At 34.4% G+C, this 15,469-nt stretch overlaps 1 protein-coding gene and 1 non-coding gene across 6 annotated transcripts; one reads left to right on the top strand and one right to left on the bottom strand.

The window, feature by feature from the left end:
* Nucleotides 1-1,622: 1,622 nt before the first annotated feature.
* Nucleotides 1,623-14,126, top strand: LOC132306497 (protein NETWORKED 4B-like). 5 transcript variants are annotated; one of them, XM_059803903.1, is made up of 6 exons: nucleotides 1,623-1,748; nucleotides 1,895-2,010; nucleotides 2,663-2,816; nucleotides 7,781-7,834; nucleotides 11,122-11,233; nucleotides 12,138-14,126. In XM_059803903.1, the coding sequence occupies exons 4-6, from the start codon at nucleotides 7,820-7,822 to the stop codon at nucleotides 13,877-13,879; spliced, it is 1,869 nt and encodes a 622-aa protein (XP_059659886.1). In that variant the 5' UTR covers nucleotides 1,623-1,748; nucleotides 1,895-2,010; nucleotides 2,663-2,816; nucleotides 7,781-7,819; the 3' UTR covers nucleotides 13,880-14,126. The 5 variants fall into 5 exon arrangements, with proteins under 5 accessions (XP_059659886.1, XP_059659888.1, XP_059659884.1 ...); XM_059803905.1 differs by having other exon boundaries at nucleotides 2,649-2,816; XM_059803901.1 differs by having other exon boundaries at nucleotides 1,623-2,010.
* A 73-nt stretch (nucleotides 14,127-14,199) lies between these two features.
* TRNAR-CCU (transfer RNA arginine (anticodon CCU)) lies at nucleotides 14,200-14,272 on the bottom strand. Its single transcript has one exon. It is a non-coding gene; the product is annotated as a tRNA-Arg (tRNA).
* Nucleotides 14,273-15,469: the final 1,197 nt, after the last annotated feature.

Raw genomic sequence — 15,469 nt, 5'->3', positions numbered from 1 at the left:
GTCGCTCTCGTGCAAAAAACACCCCTAAAGTTTCAATCTGGTGCAAATAGGTCCCTCTGACAAATTTAAACCATAAGTTGATTAAATTACCCTTACTGAAATATTTTATAAAATATATAAAAATAAATAATTTTATAAAATGACCGAAAATGACACTATTGGAGGACGTCAGCAATGGACAAGTAAAGATAAAAATATAAAATAAAAATAAAAGTATAAAATAAAAGTATAAAATAAAAGTAAAAATAAAAATAGAAAGAAAAAACAAAAACAAAAATAAAGTGCAAATTAAAGAAAACAATTTTTTTCCAAACTCCGAAAACTAGTGCACACTAATATTGGGAATTTTTTTTTTTTTTTTTACAGTGTTGGTACAAAAAAATAAATAAATAAAGAAAAAATAATTTTAGTAGAAAAGAGTAAACTAGAATCTAAAAAAATTCAAATCATTATTCTACAAATTCTCAAGTAAAAAAAAAAATGCTTAGAGATATATATAGAGAAAAATGTTTCAAAAATATATATATATATATAAGGTAATGTGCACATAACACTCCTATACTATGAGATTAGTAGCATATATACACCTTGGGCATGTCACAAGATTAAAAGGACAAAACGGGTATTACAACACTAATTTATATCAGAGGAGTTATTTTTGCACAATGTGAAAAAGATTAGAGGTATTTTTGCGTATTTTTTCAAATAAGAGTAAAAGTGCTACGCGAAATATACTTTAAGAGTATTTTCTACACTTGTCCCTAAAAAATATATTGTATATCACACAATTTGAATAATATTTGGTTGGTATGGTAGAACATCTCCAGCAGCCTATTAAAACACTATTTTTTGTAAAATATATACCGTCACGTATGATGTATACTTTTTTTTTTTTTTTTCAACAGTTTGTTAAGATACACTGCCCTTTCTCATTTCATTAACTAATTAACCCTATATTAATTAGGTTGTAAAAATTATGTGGGTTTAGGTATGATATTGATTGATTGTTATTGGGGAATATATATTTACACAAAAGTATAAAACAGCTAAAAATAAATAATCCAAAATTTTTATATAAATCTATCATAACACATCATACTTATACAAAAAAAAAAAAAAAATAAATATACAATGATTGGAGATCAATAATATTACGATAAATTATATCAACCTTCGAGATTTTGTCAAGATCTCTCCACCTTGTAAGTCAAATTACACTTGTCTTCCTTAAGATTTTTAAGTAAATGACATATTTTTTTGACAAATGTCAACTACGAAAAAATAAAATATTAATGTCAGTAATTTTGTAACTTTTAAATTGTAATTCTACTTTTGAAAGATCTTATTATATTAAAATACCATATATGTATATATGGATAAAAACATAATTAAAAATTCTATAAGTACAAGAGATCGGACAAATGAAAAAGAAGATTTGTGAAGGAGATGAATTTAATTTGTCGAAAATAATATGTTTTGAACTATTGCACAATGTGAAAACCATTTATATTATCATTATTATAATCTAAAAAAGTGTGGGACTACCACTTTTTATTAAAAAAAAGAAAAAGACTAGTTTGACTTACTGATTCATTCACATTAGAAAAGGTCTTCTCTTTCTCACCCTCACTTTCCCAAGCCCACCCCACCAGAAAGCCCTCTCTCTCTCCAAGTATATAGTTAGATAGGATACTAATTGGTGTCCTCTATCATCTGGGTATCACATTTCTGGAATATTCAAGAAAAAGGTCAGACTCGGACTAGCTCTCTACCTTTCAAATTCCATTTCCTTGTTTCTATTTGCAATCCCTAGCTACCTTCTTTTCATATATATATATATATATATAAATCCAATTCCTTTTCTTTCTCTAACCCATTCACGCTCTTGCTTCAGAAAACTACTTCAACTTCAATTCATCGATCGATCTAGACATCCATTTCATCATTTTGCACAAGATCTACCAGCAATTAACAATCAGTTTTTCATTCACTTCTTCAACCTGATCCGAGGTAAGAACTGTGAACCCCTCTCTATTTTTTTCTCAGAAATTTCCATTTTACATTGAATTTTATATGCTTCAAGTTGTTGATAAATCTGAATTTTGCTTTTATATATATATATATATATATATATATATATCACTGTGAATTAATGCACTTGATTTTTAGTTTTAGAACAAAAAAATAAAAAATACTGTTATTGTTTTTAATTTTTTTTTTTTTTTTTCCTATATCCTCGTAGAATTGTGTGCTTACACACACGGTATAAATTTATCTGGTTCTCTTCATTTCTTTTTCTTTATTTTTCCTAAAATTGTGGCTTTAATTTTTAAAATATCTTCTCGAGAAATGCAAGAGAACTTTTTACATCCCTATTTCTCTTCCCTCCCTCTTATTTATTTTTCTCCCTAAAATGGTGACAGTCATTTTTAAATTATCAAATTGTCTTTTTACTTATTTTTACTCTTTGTTTATGAGGATATAATGGACATTTTCTTACTCTTTGATCGTATGAGGATATATGATGGACATTTTCATGGTCGGAATTATATCCTAGGAGAGTGTGTGTGAGGACAGTATCTATTTTCATTTATAATTTTATTTTCATTTTTTTTTTTTTTGCATTATTTTTTTTAATGGAATTGCAGTCTGTTATTTGCAGGGCTGAATACAACCGCGTGGGACATAGCTGTGTGTGTCGTTCGGACAGTTGTGCTGAGGTCAATTTTGTCATACGGACATTTATTCATCTTCCGTAGACTACGGACCTTCGCGCGTTTTAGAGGCTCGTGCTCTCACGCTCCACTTAAATTAAGGTGCGTGTCCACTGCTTAAACTGTAGTGGACACCTGTTATTGATATATTTTTAATTCCTTTCTTTATTGCCACTTGTGTGGTCTTGGGCTTCCTATTTATGGCTACCCAATTTGTCAACCCAAAAGTTCGTGGCCCACGGTTTAAACATTGGGTTTGGGCTTTAATTTATTTGGACTTTAGTGTATTGATGGGAATGACAAAAGGGGCAGGTCTTTAACTAAAAAAAAAAAAAAAAAAAAAAAAAAAAAAAAGAAGAACAAAAGGGGCAGGTAAAAATAAATTGGGATGTATCTTAAGAAAATATTGTGACATTTGATCTAACATCCCAATATTTTTTTTCTCATCGACTGTGACAGATGCACTGTTGTGTCAGAGAGGATTTTAATCCCAGAATGTCAAAAAGTAGTGTGTGGCTGAGAGTGCTCCTAACTGCATTATGCATATTCAAAGATAAAATCTTTTTAGAAAAAAAGTTAAAGCATATTAAAATATTTAACCAAATATATATTTTTTTTCTTTTTTTTTTTTTCAAACTAAAACAAAGTGATGGATCTTCTCCAATAATTTTCTTCTCCATGTATCTCCTATAGCCTCCATCCAATGGATACAAAAACACTGCATCACTATCTTGTTTGGTTTGAGTTAGTTAGGAAGCCATAACATGGTAGGTAGTTAGACAAATGCTGATGTGACTTTTTTTTTTTTTTTTTGATCATTGGGTGAATCAGTGGAGATGTATTGGAGAGGATCCAAATCCGTTTGGAGTAGAATTGGTTTTGACTCTGATTCCCAAAGACTCCCCTAACCGGATTAGATGTGAACTGAACCCATTTCATTAGGGGTGGGGTGGGTTACTATAAGGGCAGGTCGAATTGACATTCCTAGAGGAGGTTATGGGATGATCTCCCCTTCCCTACCCTATTTAGGGAAAGTTTACGCTCCTGCTAGTAGAAAAAACCTATCCTTGTCCCCATTTTATATATCCCGCCCCTAATCTTTTGGAACAAGGTCCACAAGGATCCTTTTTAAGTTGAATTTGCCTATGTTATTGTAAGTTGAATTATTAAAAAATTTACATGTGACATTTTTTTAAAGATCTATGGCTTATAATCTGTGTTACATGGACTCGGGTACGTGTGTCGGACACGGTTATGTATCCATGTGTTGGACGTGTCAAATCTCCAAACAGAAGGACACACAGACACGTCCAAATATTCATTTTATTAATTATTTTATTTTATTTTCTAGAGTAAAGTATTATTTTTTTTAATAAAATGTTCTATATAGGCATTTAACTCATTTTAAAGCAATAATATAATATAATTGAATGATTGGATATGCTTTTTAAGTACATGTCCAACCAAAAGTGTTGGACACATATCCCATACCCATGTCCGAGCAATAGGTGTCCGACACGGGTACTTCACTACTTTTGAAGAGTCCATGTAACTTAGCTTATAATTCACCACATCTACTGAGATGTGTTTTCCTAACTTTACATTATTGGGTTTTGTGAAACATCACAAGGCAAGTAAAATTCAACTTACTATAATGTAAGTGACAGTTAATTTAAAGGATCCTAAGCATTATATATATATGTGTGTGTGTGTGTGTGTGTGTAAAGTTAAAAGAATAATAATGAGAAAATTAAAAGAAATTAAGGTTTTTTTTAAAAAAAATTATATAGTTTGTAAATGTAGATCAATACATAAAGAGGTTTGGGGGTTATATCCCAATATCTATCCCTATCAAGCGGGTACCTATTGTGGTGGGTTAAATTGTCATCTCTACGTATTGAGAATTTGTTGTCTTATTGAAGACCTTAGTTTCGCATGCCACCGCTGAGTTTAAAAGCAAGGGGCAATGTTTGAGTTTTAAGACCTAGTTTGTTCGCCTCCTTTCTTACTAAGGAGTGTTTGGGTAATCAGGGGGAATAAGAAGTTGAAGGATAGCATTGGATGAATGAATAATGTTAAAAACTTTTCAAAATTTTAGGTTTCTTTTGGTAGAAGAAAAGTATATCAGAAAGTGAAAGTAATAAAAAGTGAAGTGAAAGAAAAGACAATAAGTTTTCAACATTTATTCAGTTAGAATGAAAATTGTTGGTAAGTTATAAAAATTTTGCAATTCATGGTTCGGAAAACATGAAAATTATAATAAAATATAATTGTTTAATAAAATTGTTCTTATTTATATTAATTGTCAAATGAAATAACTAGTCATCCTGGAAGCTGGGGCTCGAATCACCTTGGGGCCAACCCTAGAGAACTTTCCCTTGCTTGGTGCATGTTAGATGGGGGACTGCATGTCCCCAGTGGTGGGATATAGGGTCCTCCAAGAGGAACAACACCATCATCCCTGACAAAAAGGAAAATAAAATGAAATGACAAGTCCAAGTCCAAATATATCTCTCTCCAATTATTATTTTTAATTGGCTTTTCTTTAAAAATAAAAGTAATGTGAAAATCTAAATAAATAATTTTCTAGGACATTGAGAGATATGAATCATTATACCACTCTTCTAAAAGATTATGCACAACACAACAACAACCAAGACTTTTCCCAATTACTTGGTGTCGGCTACATGAATCCCATGTTTCTATTCTGCTTTATTAAAGGCCATAACCTCAGTCAATCTACATGTTATCATATCTTTCATTACTAACCCTTCCCACGTTAACTTTGGTCTTCCTCTTCCCCTAGTATTTACCCTCAATGTGGACTATATCACTTTTACTAACCGGCGCACTTAAAGGTCTTCTTTGCAAATGACCAAACCATCTTAACCTATTTTATCTCATTTTGTGTGCAATTGGTGCTACTCCAACTATGATCATGTCTAATTCTATTCTTTCTAGTCTTACCGCACATCTATCTCAACATTCGCATTTATACCATATTCACTTTATGCAAATGTTGTATCCTAACTGCCAACATTTGGTATCAAAAAGTATGGCTAGTCTAATAGCTATTCTATAGAACTCCCCTTTCAATCGTAAGGGCATATGTATGTCACATAATATACTAAATGCACTTCTCCATTTAACCGATCCTGGCTTGATTTTATGATTAACGTCATCTCCAATTTCTCCCTTATTATGAACAATTGAGCCTAAATAATGAAAATGTTTACTTTTTTGTACCTCTTGATTCTCAATCCTCACTACATCCTCATTTGTGTTTCTAGATTTACGAGAGTTACACTCCATATAATCAGTTTTATTTAGACTTATCTTAAATCCTTCTAGTTCTAAAGCTTCTCTCCAAATCTCCAATTTGGCATCAACTCCTCCTCTAGTCTCATCAACTAAAACAATATCATCAAAAAATAACATACACCACGAATCTCATCTTGGATGTGTCTCGTCAACTCATCCATAACCAAGGCAAAAGGTGTAAGCCTACAATAATTGGGAATTCGCTTGTTTCCCGTACAGACGTTCCAACTATAGTCACACAACCATCATACATGTCCTTTATAGTGTCAATGTATCCCTTTGTGACTCCTTTCTTTTCTAAAACCTCCATATTAGGTCTCTAGGTACTCTATCATAGGCTTTCTCCAAATCAATAAAAACCATATGGAGATATCCTTCAAAAAAATTCCTTTTCTAATTCCCTCCAGATTATGCACAAAAACATTAATTTTTTGATAGATGAAAGAAATTGGCATAGTTGTTATTTTACATCACTTTTCCAAGAAAACAAAATTTTCTTGTGTTTTCTACAAGGAAATTTTTTTGTGAAAGTTAGGTGGCTATAAAAAATTAGTCACCCTCAAACATTTTATTTTTTCTGCTATCCAAACTCATAAAATATCTTCTTCGTTTTTTTTTTTTGTAAAAAAAAAAAAATCATTTCCTTCACTTTATAATTAAGAAAACCAAAAAGAAGGGTAAGTTATATTATATGCGCGGAAAAATAAAACAGAAATTTAGTTCTTATAAATATAGTTACAAAATAGGTAATCAATAACTCTATTATCTTTCCCTTCCATAATATTTACCAAAGTAAAAGACAAAGGCTGTGATTTATTCTTTTGGGAGACTTGTTTTCACTATATTGGAAACAAAGTATTTAAAAATTGGAAACTCTAATATAAGAGTCCCAATTTAAAAATACTTTAATTCTCCCGTTTCTTTTTTAGATAATTATGTAATTTTGTAACTAAGCTCGCACATTAGGTTGGGTAGGCCGAAACTGCACCACCTGACCGTTGGATTTTGTGGGTTGGGCTGGATCCCTCACATAAAGCCCGAAGTTGAGCTTGGTTCGGATTTAGACATAAGCTGGTTCAAACCCAGATTTGGACTGAGCCAGTTTTAAGGTAGTAGTGAGTGTGGGTAAATATATATCACGTTCACTCTATTTAATAATGAATATTGTTGCTCACAGATAATACATATAAGGTTATATAGTCAAATTGTTACTTTTTTCATCAAAATAGGATAAACTTGTTAAAAAATCAGTAGGTTGCTTAAAGCAAAAAGTACTTGAAACAGACAACCCAAAAATGTGTTTCCTCAATTTGTGCAAGAAATAATTTAATGAATGTAAGGTTTTCGCCTCGAACCAAGTGAATTGACTAGTTTAGGTTTTTGTTTGAAAATCTTGGTCAAGTGTGGGCTGGGACTAGGTCCATACCCTTAACTCGTATTGGGTATATATTGGATTGGTTTGGCTTAAGTTGGCCTGGCCTAACCTGCCAAAGGAGCAATCCAAACAGCTAAATGTATTTAGCAGTATGGGTGCTCAAGTCACTTTAAAAAACACAAATTAACATGTTGTTATTGACATTATAATTCCTCCAACATCTATGAGTATTGAATTAGAACTAATATACAATAGGTGATTTTCCATCATATTTGTTTAACTTTATAATTTGGCATGGTTAGAAACTGTAATTGTTCAAGCTAAATTGCAGGTAATATTGCCAAACTTATCCCTCATTTTTTGGGCCCAGGTGTGAGTATCCACTTACAAATTTTACCAAGTGAGCAAAATGGCATCATCTTTGGTAAGCATTGTTTGTCACTTTAAATCATTTTCTCATTATATACAAGAGATCGTGGACACATCCCTTTTTTTATTATCATTTCTTTTATAGGATTTTTTAATATCATTTCTGTTGGTGCATCTAATGAATTTTGAAATAGTTTAACATGAGATGAATTTAATTAAGTTTATTGTGAAGGACCATGTGAAACAAAGGACTGATTAGTTTTACACTTGGGACTTGTAAAATGGACTCAAAAATACTGTTCCAAACATTTGGCTATACAGTTTAAATGATTTAAGTTTCTAGTCTACATTATGCTTCTATCAGGAAATATAGTAATGGATCACAGTCTAAATCTTCCTCAACTTTGCCATATTATTTATTAGTCATTCCGTATGTCCCTTTTATTTTGTTGTAACATTTTAAATTTCCATGTAGATAGCAATTATATAGCATTGTCATTGGGTTAAAGGATTTTCCTAGGTTGTTGCATATGATTGCCAATTTAGCACTTAATGATGCTTTAAGAGAAAATCTTGTTTTTCTAGCAAATAACCGTAGTGAGTCTTCTAGATTCTCAGCATTGAACCTTTTATCAGCAAATGTTTCCTAAAAGATATGGTTTAGAGGTAAGAAATCGTCATCCAACTAACAATTCATAGGTCTCACTCCAACATCATTATAACAAAAGAGTGAGATCATGGTTTATGAATGGTTAAATCAGGTATTTGGAAACAATTTTCATGATTCTAAAATTATCATAGTGAAACTTCTAGATTTTCAGCATTGAACCTTCTATCAGCAAATTTGTCCTAAAAGTATGGTTTAGAGGTAGGAAATCATTATCCATCAACGATTCATAGGTCTCACGTCAACATCATTAAAATAATTTAGAGGTAGGAAATCGTGATTTGGGAATGTTTAAATCATTTATTTGGAAACAATTTTAAAGAACTCTAAAATTAGAAAACTTTCTGAGAACTGCAAATTACAAAATATCTATCCATCCCTGAGACTAGGCATTTCTTTTACTCAGTTTTCATAAAATATTTTTCATATAAATGTCAACCAAACAAATGTTGAAATTGTTATCTGTTTTCTTGTTCTTTGATAACTGAAATTGAGAAAACTGGACGAAGCAAGCCCAACATGTTTTTGAGTTCTCTCTCAATCTTTTTTAGTTGGTGGACAAGTTTATGAAAAAGTTGCTCTCTGAAATACTACATGCAGGCGGGCCAAAATATCGTCATGTTGGTATTTGTCCTAGATAACTTTGAGTTTGACCTAATCTACCAGTGGGTCTTAAAACGCTATATTTGAAGTTATTTATTGCAATACTATTTTCTTTCATTAAGATTTCTGAAATTTTGAGGCTCAGACAAACACTCTTTTTTGTTCCCTTCTTCAAACTTCTATAAATCAGCTGATATTTGATATTCATTGGGCCAAATTTGTTATGTGATTCCATCAATATTAAAATGTTTCTTCTTCAGCAGTGAATCTACACTTAAGCCACCCAACTCCATTTTTTTCGTTTTTTTTGGGTGTGATTTCTGGCTGCTATGCTGTTATTTGTAGGTTTCTCTACTTCAGGCTCTTCTGAGGGTCTTTGTTTGAGGTGACAGTTTGGTGGTTACCTCTGCTCTCCTCTCCCCTTTCCCGTAGCTAGGATGAAGTTACCTGTCTTTCCTTCCTTTTGTTCAGGGGCATTCTAAAGACTTGGCAAACTTCAGAGCTGGTTGACAGCTGTCTAGTCAGTCCCTCTCGCTTTTTGAATTTTTCAGTTCTCGGACTCATCCGACTAAGAACTTTAGGTCCTTATATTGTGTCCTAATCAATCCCTCTCGCTCTTTGAATTTTTCAGTTCTCAGACTCGTCCGACCAAGAAATTTAGGTCCTTATATTGTGTCCTAATCCTTCCTTGGAGATTCTTGGCTTCTGAAGGATTAGTGGTCTGTGTCTCCAGTTCTTGGAGAACTTTACCCATAGCTAACTCAGAAAGCTTTACTCTAATGTAGCTCTATTATCCATGTTTTCCTAATTGGTTGAGTGAGTCCTCAATACTCCATCAGTATTTTATAGAAACATCATTGCTTTTTCCTTTTAATCTTACGGCTTCCAACCCATGCTACAAAAATGCATGATCAGAAGAAATTTTTATTTTTCTGATGAAACGTAAAAGATTTTATGATTTTAGGGTTGCTTAAAAGTTTTTGGATAATGGCATCCACTTCATATTTACATAGGCTTTTTTCTCTACCCAACTCTGAGTTAGAACCATGTAGAAATCTTTTCAACTTCAAAGACTGGGAAAAATTTATGAATCAAAGCATTGTAAATCTTTGGTAGAATTAAGGAAGTATGTAAATTGATGGTGAAAGGATTCAATTCTGTTTGTTTGCTCCACAAAGGGGATGTAATGGAGATGGCATTGCCCATGGAACATGAGTGGAGCAAATAAAATGTAGCAGTTCTGATTCAATCCTGTTTGTTTGCCCCACAAAGGAGAAGGAATGGAGACGACATTGCCTATGGAACATGAGCGGAGCAAATAAAATGTAGTAGTTCTGCAGAACTGTTTGAACTACAAATGTTTACCAAACTTTTGGGAAACTCATTAGAAGGTTATAAGACTAGTCATGCTTTATGATATAGAATGATGGCTGAAATCTGCTTGCCCACAAGATGAATGCACTTCTTTTGATAATATTTGGTTCGGTAGCGACAAAATTAATTTGCAAAACTGACATTAAAATATAGTATCTCATGTGATTTCTCTTTTTTGTTTTTTGTTTTTTTCAAAAAAAGAAAGTGCAATGCACATATACATAATACCAAGGGGAAGAGGTGCAGAGTCAAATTCTTGTTTGTGTTTACACTTTGTTTAAAACAAAGGCATTATGGTATTCAACAGAGTCACTCCTTTTTGGTTTGGGAGATGATATTGGTGCTCTGGAAACAGTCTTTTAGGCATTCCACTAATGTCTCAGGATGTATATGGACGGGGAATATTTTATATATATACATATATATATCCCTTTTGACTTTATTGATCATGAATATGCCTCTATTCCACACCATGAACATATGTGTTTAAATGATTTTTGAAAGGCATTAGATGATTCTCGTTTTTATGGGACATCCAAACACCCATCAAGTTTTTTCATTTATATCAGGATGCTCTTTACCATTGAAAATGGTTAATTTCCTTCTCCTTGCTTCTTCCTGTATACTTAGCTGAACTGCTAGATCAGTTGGATAAATTTGTTGGTCACACATAACATTATAGCTTTTTCTTATTTCAGGCTAAGACACATAAGAACATGAAGAGAACAGATTCAAAAAAGTCACATTCCTGGTGGTGGGATAGCCACATCAGTCCCAAAAACTCCAAGTGGCTTGCAGAAAATCTTGAGGGTAAGACTGTGATTGCGATTGTCCTGTTATATTCTTGTATGCATAAGTAAAAGCATTCCAAATAAATAAATAAATAAATAAAAATAAAAGAGATCAAATGAAAGTTAAAACCTTTTTGAATCATAGATCATCGTAAATAGTGAGTGCCAGTTGAAGTTAAAGGGCTAGCCCAGTGCACGAGGCTCCTGCCATTTGTGGGGTCTGGAGAGGCTGATTTCGGTTTCGAACCCATGACCTCCGGGTCATAATGGAGTAACCTTACTGTTGCGCCAAGGCCCATCCTCTTCATCATCCTTTCCTTTTTCCCAAATGAACAAAGATATTTTAGTAAAATCAATAGCAATGGTTTAGTATAAACACGATATCTGGACCAACCAACTCAACTAAAACTCTTTAGATGGGTTGTATATGGGCAATCATGTTATGGATATACTGTCTTGCGTTGGATCATTACATCATAGATTTGCTGAAATTCTTTTCAAATGTAGCTCCTGATTTTAAATTTTTTTTTAGCCAACGTGTTCATGAAAATAACATCATTCTCTGCATAGGCAATAGAGTAGTATAAAAGGTTTCTTTCAAAAATACTGAGCACCTGTATTCTGAAATCCAATATGTTGCATTTAATCTTCACAAATATTTACATGAGATGTTCTAAAAGGGGCTAAAGTACTTTCTGACTCCTATAATGGGTAAATTGAATAAGAATTAGATATTTTTATTCCCTCTTCTCAAAAGGACATTAAATTGTGGTGGTCCCACCAATTTGGGGTGCTGGGAGTGATGAAGTGTGTATAATTTTTAAATCATGCAATTTGAACTACTAAGTACAAACTAACTGCTTGCTGTGATAATTCAAATTGCCAAAATGTTAAATAATTGACAAAAAGGTCACTGATCTCAGAGATGGACCAAAGTGTCAAACGGATGTTGAAACTGATTGAAGAGGATGGAGACTCATTTGCAAAAAAGGCTGAGATGTACTACCAGAAGAGGCCAGAATTGATCTCTCATGTTGAGGAATTCTATCGCATATACCGTTCACTGGCTGAGCGGTATGATAACGTGACAGGAGAATTACGGAAGAATATCCCCTCAGATCTCCAATCCCAAGGCTCAGGCATCTCTGACATAGGTTCTGAACCAGCCTCCGCATTGCCCTCACCTGATCAAAGGCTAAGTCATCGTAAATCTGGTCCTCGAGCCGCTGGTTTTGAATTCTTCCTTGGCTCTGGTGGAAGTAGTGCAGAGTTCAACAAAGAAGGGGATGAATCGTCTACGTTGGATTCCGAATCAGAATCAGATGATTCCTCTGTTAATAATTATTCGAGCATATCAGGTAATGGTGATGACCAAGGGTTGCGTAGGAAGATTATTGAATTGGAGGTTGAGCTTCATGACGTGAAAGAGAAGCTGCGGGTGCAAAAGGTGGAGAATGCAGATGGTTCTTCCAGGGGAACCAAAAATGGGATTTATGATGAGCTACTTGCTAAAATTGGAGGATATGATGAAGAGCTGAAGGTTGCCAAGGAAAAGATTCGGTTTTCAGAAGAAGAGATTGCTAGGTTGAAGATTGAGCTCCAAAAGTATGAAGCCTTGAGACTGACCAACAGTTTGCAGGCTGAGCTGGATACAAGCCACAAAGATATAAAGACTTTGGGAGCCAATGTGGAAGTGGAAAAACAAGCAGCGACAGAGCTTGAAGACAGGATTGATGGAATGGAAGCAGAATTTTCAAAACCAGAAGGCAATAATCATACACTCGAGGAAGAGCTGAAAATGACAAAAGAGAAACTTAGGGGTACAGAGAAAGAAGTGGCAAATCTGAAACATGAACTTGAGAGCAATGGCTCGACTATCCGGCGTTTGCAGGATCAACTTAAATTAGCTCAAAAAGATGTTGCTATATGGAAAGTGAAGCTTGATAAAGATAAAAAAGAGGTTTCAAAGTTACAGGACAGAATCGTGAGGTACAAAGCCAATTTGTTAGACCGCGATCAAGAGATTAGGGCAATGAGGGAGACAATTTCCAATGCCAACCAGACCTTATCTGATGAAAACTCGCAGCTTCAGGCCGAAATTTCTAAATTCTTGAAAAAACAAACTTATTTGGAGGATAATCTCAAAGAGTGGGAACTGCGTTGCCAATCGTTAGAGGAGGAGATAAGACGAATCAAGGCTGGAAAAGCAGAAATGGAAGGTCTGCTTGGAGCCGAGATTGAGCAGCTAAAAGCAAGCATTGCCGAGAGAGATGAACATGTGGAAGAGTTGAAATTGAAGTGTGACTTGCTGATGGTAGAAAAAGATGAGTTTGATGCTAAAATTCTTGCACATGTCGCGGAAGTGACCTCTAGGGATGGCCAGATTGATCAAATGAACAAGCATCTACACCAACTACATATGGAACATGTTGAGTTGATTGCCGGAGCTGAAAAGGCACGTAAACTGGTAGAAGAACTGAGATCAAGAGTTGAGGAACTCGAGAAAGAGGTCGAGGGGCAAAGAGTTGTGATTTTGGAAGGTGCAGAGGAGAAAAGGGAGGCAATACGACAACTGTGTTTCTCAATCGAGCATTACAGAGATGGGTATCATCAGCTTCGGCAGGCTTTCATAGGGCACAAGAGACTTCCAATTATGGCATCATAAGCTATACGGTCTGGTTTTGGACATTTTCATCTTCTTTTGTAACACACTGAGGTTTTGTTTTGCTGTTCATGGCCTCCTGGACTTGATGGTTGTTTTGTTTCTCACAAGTCCAGAAGCATAATATTATTCAGCCATCTTACATTCAAACTTCAAAGTCTTCAATAACTGTGGACTTGCCTAAAATGTTTCTATTTTAATATTGTTTGTGGATGATATAAAATTTAAATTAATAAGCTTTTGATAAAAACACAGCCTAGAAGGCTTCTTTGTCAATTTTGTGCAAGTACAGTGGCTTAACAAGCAATCGTAAAAAGGACTAGCGCGCCAGGTAGGGGTCGAACCTACGACTTTCTGCTTAGGAAACAGACGCTCTATCCACTGAGCTACAGGCGCTGTTTTGCTTCTCTAAAGATTTTGTAAACATGTATGTAATCTGTATGATATTGCTTCGTTTTTTTTTTTTTTTTTGGGGAAATTGAAGCAAATTGTATAAATTTAAAAATAATTACATAGGAGGGCCATTAGGCCAATACAAAAAACCCAAAAGGGAAACAAACCAGCCCAAAAAACGAGCAAATAGCCCAACAAGGAAAGCCCACCCAAGAACCCAACTAATAACCGCAATTAACGGTTGATTAGCCGTTAAGTGAAGTGGTTAGAAACAATCCGGTGTGAACCCTAGCTGAGGACGATGAGTGATCTTCATCATCCATGAGAACTATCCGGCAGCCTTGGAGGAGGACGGCAGTGAGCAGGCGACAAATTCCAATCCCTGAGAATTTGCCTCGATGATTGATTGTCTTTCAAAAACCCCAATTTGAGCAGAGCTGTGACTATGAAGGTAATCTTTGCAAGAACCACTCTCTGTGATGATTTTTTCTTTTTGAATATCCTTTCATTTCTTTCTTCCCAAGTATGGTAAATCAAGAGGAGAGACACTTTCCTCAGCAGATTCTTGGGAGAATCCCTTTTCCAAAGGGTGCTTATGGAGAGGATCAAGTCCTCCCAATTTCTGATTGTAGTGCTGAATCTGCATTTGGATTTGATGAAACGCCGTATTGGGGAGATGAAACTGCAGTTGAAGAATAAATGCTGGTGTGATTCTTAGTGGCTTTCGCTGAGAGCACATATATTTTCATGGCGGGACATTGACTTACAGTCAAGAGTAGGAAGTCTGGATTGGACTGCAAGCCATTAGTTGAATTTCATCCTGGGTATTGATGGAGATCTCCATACTAAATTGTACCAATGGACTTCAGGAGAATGCTTTGCTAGATGACTTGTAGTGTGTTTGAGGCTATAGATGCCATTTGGTGATGCAATCTAGAGTTTTTTTTATCATTCCTTGAGGGACATGGAGGGGGAAGTGATAATAACTCTAGAATGGCTTTTGTGAGGCTAATGGGAAAGGACCAAGATGAATTCAAGATGAAGGTACTTACTGTGACTGTATCATTGAATCCAGCATTAGTGAGAGTTCTAAGTGGATATCTTGTGCTAAGAGGGCCTCCAGGGATCCAATTGTCCCACCAAGAGGCAGTAGCTATTCCATTACCAATTCTGTGTTGGATGAGAAGCTTTGCAGGATGA

This window comes from Cornus florida, unplaced genomic scaffold (assembly GCF_030987335.1).
Source record: "Cornus florida cultivar Cherokee Brave unplaced genomic scaffold, ASM3098733v1 CherokeeBrave_3.0.0_Hap2_Chr05, whole genome shotgun sequence".
Lineage (NCBI taxonomy): Eukaryota > Viridiplantae > Streptophyta > Magnoliopsida > Cornales > Cornaceae > Cornus > Cornus florida.
This window is presented reverse-complemented; position numbering and strand designations above follow the sequence as displayed.